At 48.0% G+C, this 16,889-nt stretch overlaps 1 protein-coding gene across 1 annotated transcript; it reads left to right on the top strand.

Moving 5' to 3' along the window:
- The first annotated feature begins 5,912 nt into the window (after positions 1 to 5,912).
- On the top strand, positions 5,913 to 13,125 carry LOC135369161 (uncharacterized). Its single transcript, XM_064602817.1, has 2 exons — positions 5,913 to 7,895; positions 12,841 to 13,125. Exons 1-2 carry the CDS (start codon positions 5,913 to 5,915, stop codon positions 13,123 to 13,125), a joined length of 2,268 nt encoding a protein of 755 aa, XP_064458887.1.
- Positions 13,126 to 16,889: the final 3,764 nt, after the last annotated feature.

Here is a 16,889-nt window from a genome sequence, read left to right as displayed (position 1 = left end):
ATGCTGAACTGAACATACCGTTCGTTATTAGTGAGTTTTAGCGCCCCTGGCGGTGAAACGCCCCATTCATCATCTCACAATAAAGTTGTTGTTGGTGAGCTAGTGCGCTATCGCTTTTGCGTACGTTAGGGATAGTGTTGGTGCTTCTGCGCACGCGCAAAACATAAAGAGTGCTTCGCGCAGAACCCCCCACGCTATCCCTTTCGTACGCGGAGGCGATAGCGTACCCTGCACTCAAACTCACCATTTTATCCAATTAGCGCGCTCCGAAGAGCACTTGGAAACCGTTTTGGTAGGTCGGCATTTCTTAGAAACGACACGATTGGTCATCGCGCGGGAGCTCGTGACGAATCACGCCGAAACCATGCATGTCTCAGCCACGACCTACTAGATTATAACGACCATATCAGGCGCGCCCCTTCTATACGCCTCATTTTTGGAAGGTAGCGGTGGCGCTTCTGATCGTCCCAGTTATACTTTGTACTTCAGCTCACCTTAGTATTTCTGTACAAGCGGTGGACGTTCCACAGATGTTTCATTCTGAGGTTGATTATCATCATCATTCTACGCGTTTTCATAGGGGCTATCGCTGTCGTCTGCTACGGTAGTCGTACACACGCTTCTGCGCGTTCAGAATTCAAATTTCCATCGTCCAATCATCTTGTGCCGATCAGTAGCGCCCCTGGCGGATCGTGCGGAGAGGCTCCTCATAGGGTTTTCTGATTGTGACGTGGTCATTATAATCTAGTAGGTCGTGGTCTCAGCTGCCTTATAAGTCGGCCCAGGACGCCCACCTGTGTACGGCTGACAATGGCGAGTCCTTTCACCATCACAGCCGTCGGGCGGTACGGAATTACGAAAAGTGGAGCATCGAGTCCACCGTTCAGTGGCGGTTTCTTGGTTCTCATATGCGCCACCAACGACAGGGACATATCACAAACGAGAGACCGGGCGTCACGCTCGTTTGTGGTTAGAGAAGGTTGTGCTGAAGACTGGGAGGTGGTGGGTTCGAATCCTAACTCTGGCTGTGCTGGCCGAGGTTTCCCTGAGTTTTCTGAAGGCTTTCCAGACGAATGTCGGCACAGTTCCCCCTGAAGTCGTCCCAGGACGCATACTAATCCCCCTGTACCACACTCGTTCCTGCTGTCCTCTCTTCTTCTGTCCACGTCTGTACGCCGCTCATAGCCACAGCCGCTTCGCGGCGCTAACACGGAATCGAAAAGAATCGAAAAGAAACAAGGGTGTTACCGCTGGTTAGCGCAACTGGTCACTGCTGTGCAATAGCACGCCATCAACCAGCCAATTGAACAACCACATCGTTTTGTCCGTGCAGGTCAGAACTGGTTCTTAAATGAAACGGAGAGCAAATGAAGTTGGAATTAGGAAAGAAAAATTTGAAGAGATATGGAAAGCAAATGCTTTGCCCGGCTGCACAGGAACCCAATGCAGGCTCATCTCCAGTGTGCACCGCAGCCAAGCACCAGGAACAACAAAACAGCAACAGCGAATGCACGGTAATGCCTATCACTTATCGCCGGCAATCAGAGCTGGCCGCATTCTTGACTATCTTCCAAGACAGCTCATCACGATATTTTCACCGCGGGTTGCTCGTCAGACATCGGTGTCTTAGTATATTTGCGTCCCTGGTAAGAAGAATGTGAAACTCGCAGCTGGCAGCAGTGCCTGAGCGATATACGGCAGCAGGTGAAGACGATGTCCCCCACTCTACTTGTGGCTGCCAAAGAAGAAAAGAGGAAGGCTCCGAGTGATTGCATACCTGTCGTACGATGTTTTGGGTCTTTTTATCCGCCACCTCAGAGCACATAATTACTTCTGAAATGATTGATGAAACAGACAGCCCGTTCTTAAGACGAAAAAAATAAATAATATAAGGAGCCATATAGTTTTACTTCATCGTACGTTGTGGCTTTGTATACGAAGCACCAAGTATTTGTAGCAAGATAGCCGTGCTAGCATCACGGACGTGCAACGGCAGCATACAAATGACACACAACGAGCGCAGGCTGCTTCACAGGAGTATATAGCGTGCGTATAAGCATAGAGTTAACGTATACGCGGCGCTGTGGGGACCTCGCATTCCGCGCCCTGTGCGGGATGTTCTGTCGGAAGCTGTAGGAGGCGAATTCAGCGAACTGGCAAAGTCAGGTGTGTTGTACGTACGAGTGCGGAAGATAAAGAGTCGTATTGGTGCGCTTATTACATCCAAGGCATCCAATCTGTCGGAAGGGGAGGAACAGCAGAAGCATTCTAACTACCGCATAGCGGAGAACAGTATTTTGGTGGAGGCAAAACAAAAAGACAAGAGCGTTACGGCTAGTTCCGACGGACACTTGGCAAAATCCTCACCTACCGAATACGTTGTTCGTGCTTGAATTTTCTTTTAAATAAAATCAGTCAATTTTTTAGGTTTTCAGCGCAATTGGTATCGTGCTGTTATTGAAAACAATGTCACACGCCCTTAGAACACGATTACGATATATGTGTATTCGCAAGGAAGCTGGCTTCGTGATCGTGGAAAGCATCTTCAGAAGGCTGTACTTCCACACCTATACCGCTGCTAGCCTGAGGGAGCCGACTGTTCTCCATACAGCTATCCGGCCCGAATATGTGTTATATTTGTTTACTTTTACTCTTCATACTCAGAACCCTTCTTTTAGTAAACAATCCTAATAATGTTTCTCTGCTAAAGACAAAAGACAGGAAAGCAATTGGACAAACCACTGTTGAGTTACGTTGATAAAATGTTGTAAAGGGGCCTCATCAATATTACCTGAAGAATGGATATCTCCTATTGACAGTACGTCCTCCTAAACAGTCAATTCCACGGTAGCGGGAGTTCTACTTTTCTAATCTTTTGTCAGCTTGGAGGTTACCAATAACAATAGCTGCTTTGCAGTCATAATTTTATCTGGTGATATATGAACCTACTAGAAATTTATTTTTGAGTACAAATAACGTTGCCATGAGTGGCTGTGTGAGGGGTGATGAAGTTGAGAGCCCTCGAATGAGTGCTCAACAGTTTAACTCCTTATTTTACGTTATGCACTGCCATATGAGTCCTTAAGAGACAATAGACCTCTCCCTGTTTGTAAACACATGACATCATAGTGTTCGACAGCGCCACCAATTTGGTAGAGTTGAACTACGTTCGAGGCTAGGGGCGAACAGGGTCGCGCCCGAAAGCCACTGTCCTGAGGGGATTACGTTGGTCCCTGAAAGGGACGCGACCTTCGGTCCTACTTTTCTTTCAATAGGAGGCAGAGAACAAGTGCCCGTTCGTGGAACCTAGGCTTCCCCTTCCGATTTCTTTCGGTTTCAGTCTGTCTACCAACGTCATGATGACGTTTCTGGGGTACAGGTTTATTGGGAAGGCGAATTTGTGCTTAGTTCAAGAAAAATATACCAAGCGTCAGTCAAACGCAATGTGGAGTTGATATTCTATTTAAAAAGAGAGGGAAACGACAAATGAAAATCAGTATGCAAAGAATATGCACGAAAGACTGAAACTGTTGCTGATACTCAGTGTGTCAGTGTCTGTGTGAGCTTGTTGAGGAAGAGCAAAGAGTTTAGGCCCCTGCTCGTCACACTTCACATTACAAATGAAACGTTTGTATAGTTTTCCAAACCTACCAAACAGATTGGCTCACTAATCACAGTAAATGATGTGAAGAAATACGATGTAACCACGTCACGTACAGAACCAGTTCGAGCCGCGTAGCGTTCGATGCTAACTTTTCTGCGGAACAGGGTAAAATTTTGCCTAATACAAGTTTTAGCAATCACATTGCCCCCAACTATGTAGCAGTTTACGTTTGCACTATTTAGCTGTTTGCACCACGTGCACAGTGTGTGCCCCACGAGCACAATTCAAAGAAACCGCGAACGCCAATGTTAGACGTGATCCGCTCTCCTAATGCCGCCGCCGAGCGCACAATAAGGTGGCGCTTCGTTCGAGGCCCGACGTCACACTCTAGCGGTGGCATTGCACTCAGCAGATCGTATGCTTGGTGTAGGCAAAACAGCAATCAGTTGGAGTGATTGGAGTGATCGTTTTCATGCAAAGTGGGCATGCCGCAAAGCCGCGTATCCTTCGGGTACACAACCCGATGAGGAAAGGGCGGCGAGATCACTTTTCATCAGTTTCCGCGCAACGCAGAACGACGAAATCGTTTGATCGCTGTAGATAAACGGAAAGATCCCCTGACATCAGCTCTGTGGGATCCCCTCACGATATGTGTGTACAAATAAACGACGCTAACATGAACCGGTGCACGGTAGGAAATTCGCGCTGTTTTCGGAAACGATAAAAAAAACCAGTGCAAGGGGACAACGAAAAAGACAAAAAACGAGACAAACACAGCACCTGGGCACAGTGCCTGGGTGTTTTTATCGTTTTTAAAATGGATTACCAACTCGCCCGGATTTTAACTTTATTTCAGAAACGCCCCGATTAAACAACCCGCCTTAGGTGAAGTCATTGTATGCTTCCAGCAACGAAACAGTTCCAGTTCCAGGCGAAAATATTAGATAAACTACAATGGAATTGTGATCGGCGGCATGTTTTGTGGCTGGGCTCTCCAGTTGTCGATGTGCAGCGCAAAGGGGTCGTGATGTTGTATACCGTTCATAGACAACTTCATCTTGAAGCGTTGCGCTTTGTGTGATTCCATCAGAGCTCTAAATTATTGGGGTATGTTGGAAGGTGACAGTCGAGAGCGGTGTAGCTCTGCAATGCGGCCAATGTCGCACTTGCGGAAAGCATTCGTACGCTGCATTCAGTGTGTTTTGGCCACACCCACCTCGCGCATGCGCAGATGACGCCTCTTGTTTGTAAACAGTAAAGTAGTCATGTATACTTCAAAGAGCTAGAAGGTTTTACAGAACATCAAGCAGGATTTCGTCTTGTTCAAGATTAGTGTTTTGAGTCCTGTGTCATGTTTTTCAGCCGCGATATTTTGAAATTTTTCCCAAAGAGTCCCGGTATTCTGGGATTGAGATAAAACACTGAGATAGCGCTCATGCACAGCCTTTGAGCGGTGATTCTGCGTATAGTGAATCCGTGTCTCGAACAAGTAGCAACGCCGATGATCCTTTCGTGCGTTTTGTGCCTCCTTTGCACTCTGTCCCTACATGTGAATAAAAAATTATCATAATTTAATGGTGCTCATCGTGTTTAATATGCGACGCTATTTAGCGAAAAATCGACGGTGTCCTCAAAGAAGCAGCTTATATTTATTCGCAGTCGTCACGCGCATCGATTCCGTTGTATTGGCCCCTAGGACGAACCGAAGCTCCGATTCACAGAACTTAATTATCGAAGCACCAATGGGTGACCGGCAACAAGAAAGGAATGCTTTCGCTGCTTGACGGAACATGAAAGGGCTCTTTACTAGTTTGAACCGCACCGGCTTTCAACAAACATAACAAAATACTGTTAACGTTTCGGGTCCCATTCGGGTCCCATCATCAGAATGACGCTGTCCTGGTCGTCACCGGGTACTTACGTAGAAGAGGAGCGTAGCATTCTGGGAGGGGGCCTGGTTGTCGATTGATAGCTTCTTTTGTTTTCTTTATGTGCCATGACCCAACAGAACTGTGTGAACACGCGCGCAAAACAGGACACGTGTTAGACCTTGACAACCCATGCATTCTGGCGAAAAAGAACAAATGGGGGGTGAGGAGACAGCTGGAGTCATGGCACATAAAGAAAACAAAAGAAGCTATCAATCGACAACCAGGCCCCCTCCCAGAATGCTACGCTCCTCTTCTACGTAAATACCCGGTGACGACCAGGACAGCGTCATTCTGATGATGGGACCCGAATGGGACCCAAAACGTTAACAGTATTTTGTTATGTTTGTTGAAAGCCGGTGCGGTTCAAACTAGTACAGATGTCTACTCCCGGCAATTGGACTATATTCAGATACGTTCGAGATACGTACGGAGACGCTGCCCTGGCCGCTGCTCGTCGATACCTTAACCTAGCGACCAAAGTGATCAGATTCCAGTGCCATCTTCGCTTCAATCAAGTGTGTCTGAACCAGCATGTGGTCCCTCCTGCTCTCCGTTGCAAACCTCTGGTGGACACAGCATACGGACGACGCCTGGCCAAATCTTACGAAAGGAATTGCCTGAGGGCCCGCACTCAAGAAAACAAAGAAATCATCTTCAAGACGAGGAAACAACTTCACGCCGCTGAAAGGAACATTCAACGGTTTTTGGATATAAACGACTTCAGCAGGATCATCATCGCACGTAAGGAAGCGGAGCTACTTGAACACAAACGGCGATCAGCAGCACACCAGCACAAGCTTAGTGTGCTTTGCCCGAAATATTCCGGGCTGGACGACAGTACAACTGTGATCAACCTCTCTTCCAAACGACTGGACTACGACCACACCTCCGTGCTAACTAAAGGTATGAACTACGCCATCATTCCCCGAAGCATACCTGTTAGCGAGATTGTGTCGGAAGTAGAAGACAGACTGCGGCAAGTCAAAGATAAAACAGCAGCCATAGCGGCGAGGAACAAAGTAATCGGAATACTACAGAACGCAAACCTTCCGCCTAAAAACATCACAAAAGCTGAACAGAATGCTCTAAAAGACCTTCGCAACGACGATACAATTGTTATTTTGCCCGCCGATAAAGGCAAAGCGACTGTGGTACTTAATCGTGACGATTACGACAGCAAGATGGAGTCCATCCTTCAAGACCGCTCCCATTTCAGCGAACTATCGGGTGACCCAACAGCTGCATCTGAGAGAAAGATTGTCGCCGCGCTCAGGAAACTCAGAACTAAGAAACTAATTACGGACAGTCTGTACTGGAAACTTTTCACCTCCGACGGAGCGACACCGAAGATACATGGCCTACCGAAAGTTCACAAGAACAATTGTCCTCTGCGCCCCATTGTGTCCTTCATAGGTTCACCGTCCTATAACGTGTCTAAATTCCTGGCTGAACTGTTGGCACCGTTAGTGTACAAGAACGACCGGTCGGTGAAGAACTCTGCAGAGTTTTGTGAGCTCATCCGTGACATCCGCATAGACGATGGCGACGTCATGATGTCTTTTGACGTCATCTCCCTGTTTACAAACGTGCCCATTGACGTAGCTCTGTCCGTAGTTCGAACGAAGCTGAGAGCTGATGTTGACTTAGAAGACCGCACTGATCTTTCAGTTGAAGACATTTTAGAACTTTTAAAGTTATGCCTCGGACAAACCTTCTTCCAATTCAAGAACAGGTTCTTTAAACAAACTGACGGATGCCCCATGGGCAGCCCAATTTCAACGACCATTGCCAACTTAGTCATGGAGTTTGTTGAAGACAAGGCCTTAGAGGACGCAGGACAATTCATCACCTTTTACAGACGTTATGTTGACGACACATTTGTGATTATTAAGAAGAATTTCACCAACATATTCTTTGACAAGCTGAACAGCATTCATCCTAACATCCAGTTCACGTGCGAGGAGGAGAAAGAGAAAAAGATCGCCTTTTTGGATGTCCTCGTGCAAAGATACCCGTGCGGAAACTTGAAGACCTCGGTTTACAGAAAACCGTGCGACACAGGTCAGGTCCTGCATTATGGTTCGGGGCACTCTCTTCAACACAAGCGATCGGTTGTTCGTTCCCTGCTTTCACGTGCCATGAAGATCCCTTCAGATCATCAGACAAGACATGAAGAAATAACAAAGGCCAAAGCGGATCTACGAAGAAGGGCATACCACGAACAATTTATCAGCGATACATACCACCGAATGATGAATACACGCCCGGAACAGGCGGAAAGTGGTCAAGAAAGACCCATGTACGTTACCATCCCCTACCTGAAGGGTGTGTCAGAACCAATTAGACGGGTGCTCTCCCAGGTGAATATTAAAACTGCATTTAAGCCCACGACAACACTGAGGAACGTACTAAGCCACCCCAAGGACAGAACACCACCGGAAGAAGAACGAGGCGTTGTATACAAGGTATCTTGTCAAGATTGCCCTGCCGTGTACATCGGAGAAACAGGAAGGAAGACACGAACAAGAATGAAGGAACACAAGAAAGATATCGAGAAATCAGCAACAAACCCAACAGAACTGTGTGAACACGCGCGCAAAACAGGACACGTGTTAGACCTTGACAACCCATGCATTCTGGCGAAAAAGAACAAATGGGGGGTGAGGAGACAGCTGGAGTCATGGCACATAAAGAAAACAAAATAAGCTATCAATCGACAACCAGGCCCCCTCCCAGAATGCTACGCTCTTCTTCTACGTAAATACCCGGTGACGACCAGGACAGCGTCATTCTGATGATGGGACCCGAAACGTTAACAGTATTTTGTTATGTTTGTTGAAAGCCGGTGCGGTTCAAACTAGTAAAGATGTCTACTCCCGGCAATTGGACTATATTCAGATGAAAGGGCTCGAGAAAAAAGAAAAAAAAGGAAAAGAAAAGAAAACATGAGTACAAATTAGGGTTACAATTTACCTTAACATTCCTGTTTTATACCCCAAATATGCCGTTGTCGACCAAACCGTTGCGTCGGTCGGTCGACAATGAGAAATTAGGGATATCAGAGAGGACCTGCCCATTCAATAAAGCCTTTTCTCGCAAGTCAGTGCTGTGTCTCGCCTCGTCTGCGTTTACCCCAGTTATGAGTCAGCGCCTTGGCCGTGCGCCGTCGGACCTTTGTGCAACATGCAATGTGCGCGCTCACCTATAGGGCTGTTGCGCTAAAGTTTGAGGAGAGCGACTGGAGCTCCACTCTGGCCCCTACCGTCGGAATGCTACGACACGCGGCCGCTCCCGCCTCTTATGCGTAACTGATAGCAACGGGTAGGACGCGTCAGAGTTCGCCGTTTTTTTCCGAAATCGAACTCTGCTCGAATGGAACCGAACTCTACTAAAAATCGCGAACTAGTGTTGCGTACGCATAGCAGCAATAATGTATCTGTATCTGTATGTGTCTGTTTTCGTCGTCCCTCGTCTCGGGGTCTTACTGTCATGAATTACACTCACCAGCTCACTTGTTTTTAGCAATTCGTTCACGGGGTCAGGGTCATCGCCACCAGAAACTTCATATATACATATACAATATAGCCTCGTGCATATGTATACGTGCACAACCTTTGGTTCCGTACGTATATTTAAGAAAAAGTTATAGACGTTTGTTTGAACGAGGTGGACATATGATAGCTGATTCCAAATCTAAGTAGTCGAGAAGTTCGCTCACGCTACATGGCTGTTCCCGAAAATGCTTCGAAATCATCGGTACTGCGTTGCCCAATGGCTGTTTATTCTGTGTTCATGGTAGCGCCGTGAACATCCGGCACGCGGAGAACACAACCAAAGGTTCCAGGAAAGAGCAACTATTTGTGTGTTGAACCATAAAACAGTTTGCGTTTCTTTTAGAAGTTCCGTTATTATTGTTCAACTCTCATCAATTATAACGATGAACGGTTTGTTAAGTCCCCAGTGAATTCGGTAAGCACCCTGTGAATTAATCTTTGCCTCGTTCTCGTTAAGCTTGATTTTGCTCAGAATGAGATTTATACTTTGGCACTCCCAGTGCACAAGAGAAGCACACTAAACACCCTAACAAGCAGCGTCATTCGCGACAAACACACGTTCTGCATATGTACATCGTGCCGCACATCGTACACCTGTTTCAGCAACTTCTTTTGAAAGAATTTGTCGATCTTTCTGACTTTTTTCTATCCCTAAAACATATATAATAAATGATAACGCCACACCAAGTTAGCCAGCGTAGACTGAGTGTCGTCTGCTAGGGAGCGGCCGTGTGTTGAAAAGGTCGCCACTAGCGGCGCTGACACACAAGGTTTGCAGCGCCACCTGGCCCAGCTCAACAGGCCTATACTGCCTATACTGCCTCCTTATGGACTGCCCCGTCTACCAGAGGAGCGCGATATCTTACAGCGCGGGATGGATGCAGTTGACTGCCGCCCTTTTATTGTCGGCAAGGTGCTGGGCCCCTGGTTCAGTCCCGCTCATATACATCAAGGCCTCCGTCACTTTTGGGAGTTCCTGACATCAACTGGGCCCCTCCACTGTATAGGTGGGGAAGTTACTTTTATATTGTAGTGCACTACCGTTACTCACTACATTTTTGAAAAACTAACGCGTTACGTTATTCGTTACTGTTGCGGTAGTAGGTAACGCGTTACTAACGCCGTTACTTCTGATAAGTAATGCCGTTTTGCATTACTTCACCAGTTGTCCTTATAGTATGTATCATTTTTGGTTGAGTCACATAAGTGCATTCCGCAAATCAGTACAAGCAACGTTGGACACAAACAAGGGTCACGCATGAACACAACTTACATGTACGATTTAGTGCAACGAAGAAGTAGTTGATGTTCAAAATTTTCATGTGTCAGCTTCGCCCGTTTGGCTGAGAGGACGCCTAATGACCAGTAAGGGTTACATCCCATTTCGTCTATTCTCATTTCGCCTAATCCGGATTATCGGATTAAAGAGGCGGGAGGGGTGACTGGCGTTATGCGAAATGGGACTGCTGCGCAATCTCATTGGGCGAAACGGGACCGTCCAAAAGTGGACGTTACTTACATGCCCCTCCCCGATAGTGACGTCTGCAAGAAATGAATGCGCTCGTCCGGCGACAATATTACGTCGTCCGAAACAAGGACCCTTTACATTTGCAAACGAAGGTGTGTGCGATGAAAGATGAAAGTCACTGAAAAGGTTAGCCAGCTGTAGGACTCGAACTCGAACCCACGGCCTGGCACTCGAACCCACAGCTCGAACCTACAGCTGGCTAACCTTTTTAGTGACTTTCATTGTTAATTGCTTAGGCAATTTGAGGCCTTGTATGTATTTGTCCCTTCTATGTTGTTCCAGCCTCAGAACATCAGTTCTCTCGTGTGTGCGATACCACAAATAATAAAATGAATCGATTATTATCGAGTAAAACGTTTTCGTTGATTCATGAATGGATGGATGGATGAATGTTTAACGTAAAAAAGAGATAAGTTTCCATACAGACTGGACACGGAAATGGACATACCACTTTGCAAAATCACTAGCAGTGACACAGTTTTTTCGTGCGGCTCACGGAATTCGACTTGGAATGAAAAAAATAACAGGCAGATTTTTGGATTTTTGCTCACTTCAAAAAAGAAAAACAAGAAAGAAAAGATAGAAAGAAAATTCCACTCGTGAATAGAGCGGAGGGATCACGTAGGCATGGCGACACCGTGACCAACCAGATGGTCGTGACGTGGTCCCTGTGCACGTGACCTGTGACAGGCCTCATTAGTTTAGCGCACAGATACGAAATATTACAGGTAAAGTGAATTTTGGCAGCACGCTTGAATAGAACTAGCAAAGGGATAAAGTTGTTATGTGGAGATGCGTAATCAACTTTGACTTCCCGACAAAGAAGAACAAATTTCTCACATTTACTTGCATTGTAAAGTTATGTGAAGATGCGAAAGTGACTTTTGGCAGCACGCTAGTGGACCGCCTTCTTTCATCACGTGACACGGATCAATAGGCGAAGTGGGACTGTCTGCAGCATACATTTGGCCAAATGGGACCCTTGAGTTGGAAGTTGGTGAACCCCCTACGGGGTTGTGAGATAATCCGCTAAAAGGCATTAAAGGGACTATGAAACGATTTTTTCTACGTTTCGTTCGAAAGAAGACATTTTTCTGAGTCTAGAACCGAAATTTTACTTTCGTCGCGCGAGCGGATTTCTCGGGAGCGAATTTAAACGGAGCGGCGAAGGGAGGACAGCTAGCGCCGCGCCGTGGCGAGCTGCCGAGCGGAGACACAACGGGCAACTTGACGCGACCACGGCCGGCTCAGCAACACGTCATCGTGACGTGTTGCCGAGCCGAGGAATCCCGCCAGGAGCATGCGCCGTAGGATCCCGCGTATGCGTTCATCGGGAGTGGAAATCTCCATGACAGCAGCTTTCGCGTGATCGGCAGATTTCGGCAGTGGCGGCAGCCACAGCGCGAGCTCGCGGCATTACTTGCCATTGTGCAACACCGGTGACGTAACGGGGAACCGAAGTGCGGTCCGTACAGTTACACCATCGGCAGGGAAATATGCGCGGGAGAGGAGGAACGCGGAAGAGACATTTCCAGCGCGCGCTCCTCGCAGAGTGGAGCGATTTCGTCCGGAAAAATTTGTGGCATATTAGTTTCTCTGCGGGAAGAACAGTTTCCACCGAAAAAAAGTATGGGGGTTCGGGAAATTTCATAGTCCCTTTAAGCGAGATGGGAATAGGCGAAGTGGGAAGACACGCCAGTGAGTGTGTGGAAGACGACTGATCAGACCAGCGCGATAGGCAGAACTGTCTGTTTATTCCAGAGCGCGAGGGGAGACCGCGCTTGGTGTTGCGCGGATATGGCCGCTACAGGGCTCCCCCCCCCTCCCAGAAACGACAAGGTCGCTCCAGGATACCCGTTTGGGGGATTTGGAAGGTAGGTCTAGTTGACAGGTGGGGGTGGAGCCTGAAGCGGTAAGGAAAGGAGGCTGAGTGTCGGATTCGGTGAAGGCGGGTTTGAGCCGATCGATGGACACCGTTTCCCGACGACCACCGTGGTCGATGATAAAGTATTTGGGATGGCGTTCGATCACGTGGTGTGGACCAGAGTAGGGGGGCTGTAGAGACCGTCGGAGGGCGTCAGTCCGGAGGAAAACTTGGGATGCTGATCGGAGGTGGGGTGAAACGAAGGTCCGATGGGTACTAGGAACTCGAGGGGCAGTTGGTCGAACTCGGGAGAAATGGTCACGAAGGCGTCCGACATAGTACGTTGCTGTCAACTGTAGGTTGTCAAGCGGCTGGGGGTCGAAGAACTGGCCTGGAAGGCGAAGGGAGGCCCCATAGACGAGGTCCGCTGGTGTACATTTCAGATCTTCTTTCCAAGCACTGCGAATGCCCAGCAGTATCAGGGGAAGATATTCGCTCCATTTTGGGCTGTCGTCGTAGGACATTATGGCGGCTTTGAGGTGACGATGAAAACGTTCAACAATGCCGTTAGCGCACGGGTGATAGGCTGTGGTGCGACATCGGGTGGTACCAAGAAGCCGAGTGAGGGCAGAAAAGAGTCGTGATTCAAACTGACTTCCCCTGTCGGTGATTAACTGAGATGGGACTCCGAAACGGGAGATCTAAGTTGAGGTGAATGCTTGCGCGACGGTCTCTGCTGTAGAATCGTGCATCGGGGCCGCCTCCGGCCATCGGGTGAAACGGTCGATGCACGTCAGGAGGTATCTGTAGTTATGAGACGGAGGCAGGGGACCGACGATGTCGATGTGGACATGGGCGAACCTTGCGTCAGGCAAGGATTTGGTCGAGAGGGGAGACGCGGTGTGCCTGCGAACCTTTGCCCGCTGACATGCAAGGCAGGATCGCGTCCAGGTGCGAATGTCGGTGTTCATCGATGGCCAAACGTAGTGGGTGGCTACCAAACGTTGCGTGGCTTTGACTCCAGGATGAGAAAGGCCGTGAAGCGATGAGAGGATGGACCGCCTGAACGGTTTTGGTACAAATGGTCGGGGCGAACCGGTTGCCGTGTCACAAAAGATAGGCTGCTGGATACCCGTAAAGGGGATAGGCTGTAGGCGGAGGGACGAATTGCCGGATCGGATGTGCCTAAGTTCTGGGTCCAGCTCTTGCTGCCTGGAAAGATCGCCGAGATTGATGGGGGTGTCATGGAGGGAAGAGATCCTACTGAGAGCGTCGGCGGGGACGTTGTCGGTTCCTTTAACGTGCTGGAATTCAGCGTTGAACTCGGCTAGGAAGGCGAGGTGTCTGATTTCGCGTGGGGAATAGCGAGAGCTTCCAGATTGATACGCGTAGACCAGCGGCTTATGGTCTGTGAAGATGACGAATGACTTGTCTTCGAGGTAGTAGCGGAAATGTTTAACCGCTGTGAAAGCGGCGAGAAGTTCGCGACCAAAGGTGCTATATTTCTCTTCCGCAGCAGATAGTTTCTTCGAGAAAAAGGCCAGCGGCTTCCAGTGGCCGCCAATACGCTGCTGTAGCACCGCCCCCGTGGCTTGGTTGGATGCGTCCACCATGAGGGATGTAGGAGCTTCACTTACTGGGTGACTTAAAGAGGCTGCTGAAGCGAGGGCTTCCTTTGCTTGGCGGAAGGACTGCAGGGCTTGTGGAGGCCACGTGAGTCGAGCGGAGTTGGGCGTATGTGCTTTTAGGAGTTTTTCTAGCGGTTGTAGAATAGCAGCACAGTGGGGGACGAAACGACGATAGAAGTTAACCATGCCAAGGAACCGGCGGAGCTGGCGGATGGTTGTGGGCAAGGGAAAATCCTGGACTTGCTTGACCTTGCTTTCCAGGGGAGAAATTCCGTGCGCGTTGACCTTATGGCCCAGAAACTCCAGCTCAGGCACGCCGAACTCGCACTTATCGACGTTGATGAGCAATCCATGGTCAGATAGAGATTCGAAATAAGATGCGGAGGTGCTCCGTATGTTGGTCGGGCGAAGCACTAGCAACCAGCAAATCGTCGAGGTAGGCAAATACAAAAGAAAGGCCGCGCGTGATGTTGTCGATAAACCGTTGAAAGGACTGTGCCGCATTTCGTAGGCAGAAGGGCATCCGGAGGAATTCAAAAAGCCCGAAGGGTGTTACAATCGCAGTTTTCGCGATGTCTTCCTCGGCCATAGGTATTTGATGGTATGCCTTGGTTAAATCGATTTTTGAAAACGTTGTTGCTCCTGAAAGGCCGGCGGTGAAGTCGGAGATGTTGGGAAGAGGGTAACGGTCGGGAAGTGTTGCCATCCGTGACCACGTTCGGGTCACCAGTGTGGAAGACGACTGATCAGACCAGGGCGATAGGCAGAACTGACTGTTTATTCCAGAGCGCGAGGGGAGACCGCGCTTGGTGTCGCGCGGTATGGCCGCTACAAGTGCACCTTTTCAAGGTTGATAGAGACGGTGACATTTTATGTTGCACAGTACAAATCCAAACATCCAATCCCTTGATACCTCGTTACTTGTTCAAAGCATAGGTGGGGAGTAACGCGTTACAAAGTATAGTGCGTTACCGGTAACGCGTTATATTCGAGTAGTGAAATATGGTAACGCATTACATTTGGGAGAAAAGTAATGAGTAACGTAACGCCATTACATTTTTAATAACTAACGCGTAACGGCGTTATGCATTACTGCGTGTTCGGGAACATTGCTTCATCGTCTAAACTTGAAAGCTTAAGCGAGGACCGTGCCTGCAGAATCCGGGACAATCCCGGATTTTTTCTATCCATCTTCAACATTGACAAGAAGGTCATATCGACACCCACGAAGGACGCAAAAGAAGGGTTGTTGACCTACCCTGGTTGAGATGTCACCTCTGTTTACCACCTCTGTTTTTCACTCCCACTGGTATTTTTCGGAGGAATGGGGCAAAAGCGGCAGAAAAATAGCCCCTACCCTCTGAACAAGTAACAAAGTACCAAGTGATTGGCTGTTTGGATTTGTACTGTGCAACATAAAAGGTCACCGTCTCTATCAACCTTGACAAGGAGCATTCACTGGTCATTAGGCGTCCTCTCAGCCCAACAGGGAGAAGCTCACAGATGAAAATTTTGAACGTCAACTACTTCTGCGTTGCAATAAATCGAAAATGTAAGTTGTGTTCATGTGTTCATGCGCTTGTATTGATTTGTGGAATGCACTTATGTGACTCAAGCAACAATAACAATAATAATAAGGACAACTGGTGAAGTAATGCAAAAGTAACGGCATTACTTATCAGAAGTAACGGCGTTAGTAACGCGTTACCTACTACTGCAAAAGTAACGAATAACGTAACGCGTTACTTTTTGAAAACGTAGTGAGTAACGGTAGTACACTACAAAATTAATGTAACTTCCCCACCTATGGTTCAAAGGGTAGAGGCTATTTTTCTGTCGCTTTTGCCCCATTCGTCCGAAAAATACCAGAGGGAGTGAGAAATAGAGGTGGTAAACAAAGGTGACATCTCAACCACACTCTTAAAAATGAACTTCACCACATAGCACGCTCCTAGCCAACCATCATCCCGAATGACAACGTTATCGCCCTAGATTTGTTGAAAACGGAAGGAGGAGCCTATTTTGTGCCGTGCATAATGGCCACAAAATAGGCTCCTCCTCTCGTTTTCAACAAATCAGGGGCGAGAACGTTGTCATTCGGGATGATAGTTGGCTAGGACCGTGCTATGTGGTGAAGTTCATTTTTAAGAGTGCAGGGTAGGTCAATAATCCTTTTTTTGCGTTCTTCGTGGGCGCCGATGTGACATTTTTGTCAGTGTTGAAGACAAATAGAATAAATCGGGGATTTTCCGGGATTCAGCAGGCATGGTCCTCGCTCAAGCTTTCAAGTTTAGACGACGAAGCAATGTTCCCGAACACGCAGTGACGCATAACGCCGTGAGGCGTTAGTTAGTAAAAATGTAATGACGTTACTCATAGCTTTTCTCTCAAATGTAACGCGTTACCGGTATCGTACTACTTTGTAACGCGTTACTCCCCACCCATGCTCCACTGTGCTTTGATCACCTGAACTGCCATCTCCATTGTTGTCCTTAATTCTCTACAATTGGCACTGGGGCAGCACCCATCAGCCCCATCTCATTATCGTCTATTTATGTGCGTTGTCTGGTCCCTTCGTTCTTTTTATGTAATCTTATGCAAATGTTTTTGTAACGTTTAGAATGTACCTAATCGTGCCATTGCTACATTTGGGTGAGTCTGCGCTAGCTTTAAGAGAAGACACGTTTCCGAGCATAGTCTGAAATAGAGATGCCCCTCCCCCTCCGAGAGCTCGTTAAACTCTCCACTGTTAGTCATCTCCCCTCGTTTGTCATCATTAG

Source organism: Ornithodoros turicata, chromosome 9 (assembly GCF_037126465.1).
Source record: "Ornithodoros turicata isolate Travis chromosome 9, ASM3712646v1, whole genome shotgun sequence".
Lineage (NCBI taxonomy): Eukaryota > Metazoa > Arthropoda > Arachnida > Ixodida > Argasidae > Ornithodoros > Ornithodoros turicata.
Note: the sequence above shows the minus strand (reverse complement) of the source record. Positions and strands in the feature narration are given on the sequence as shown.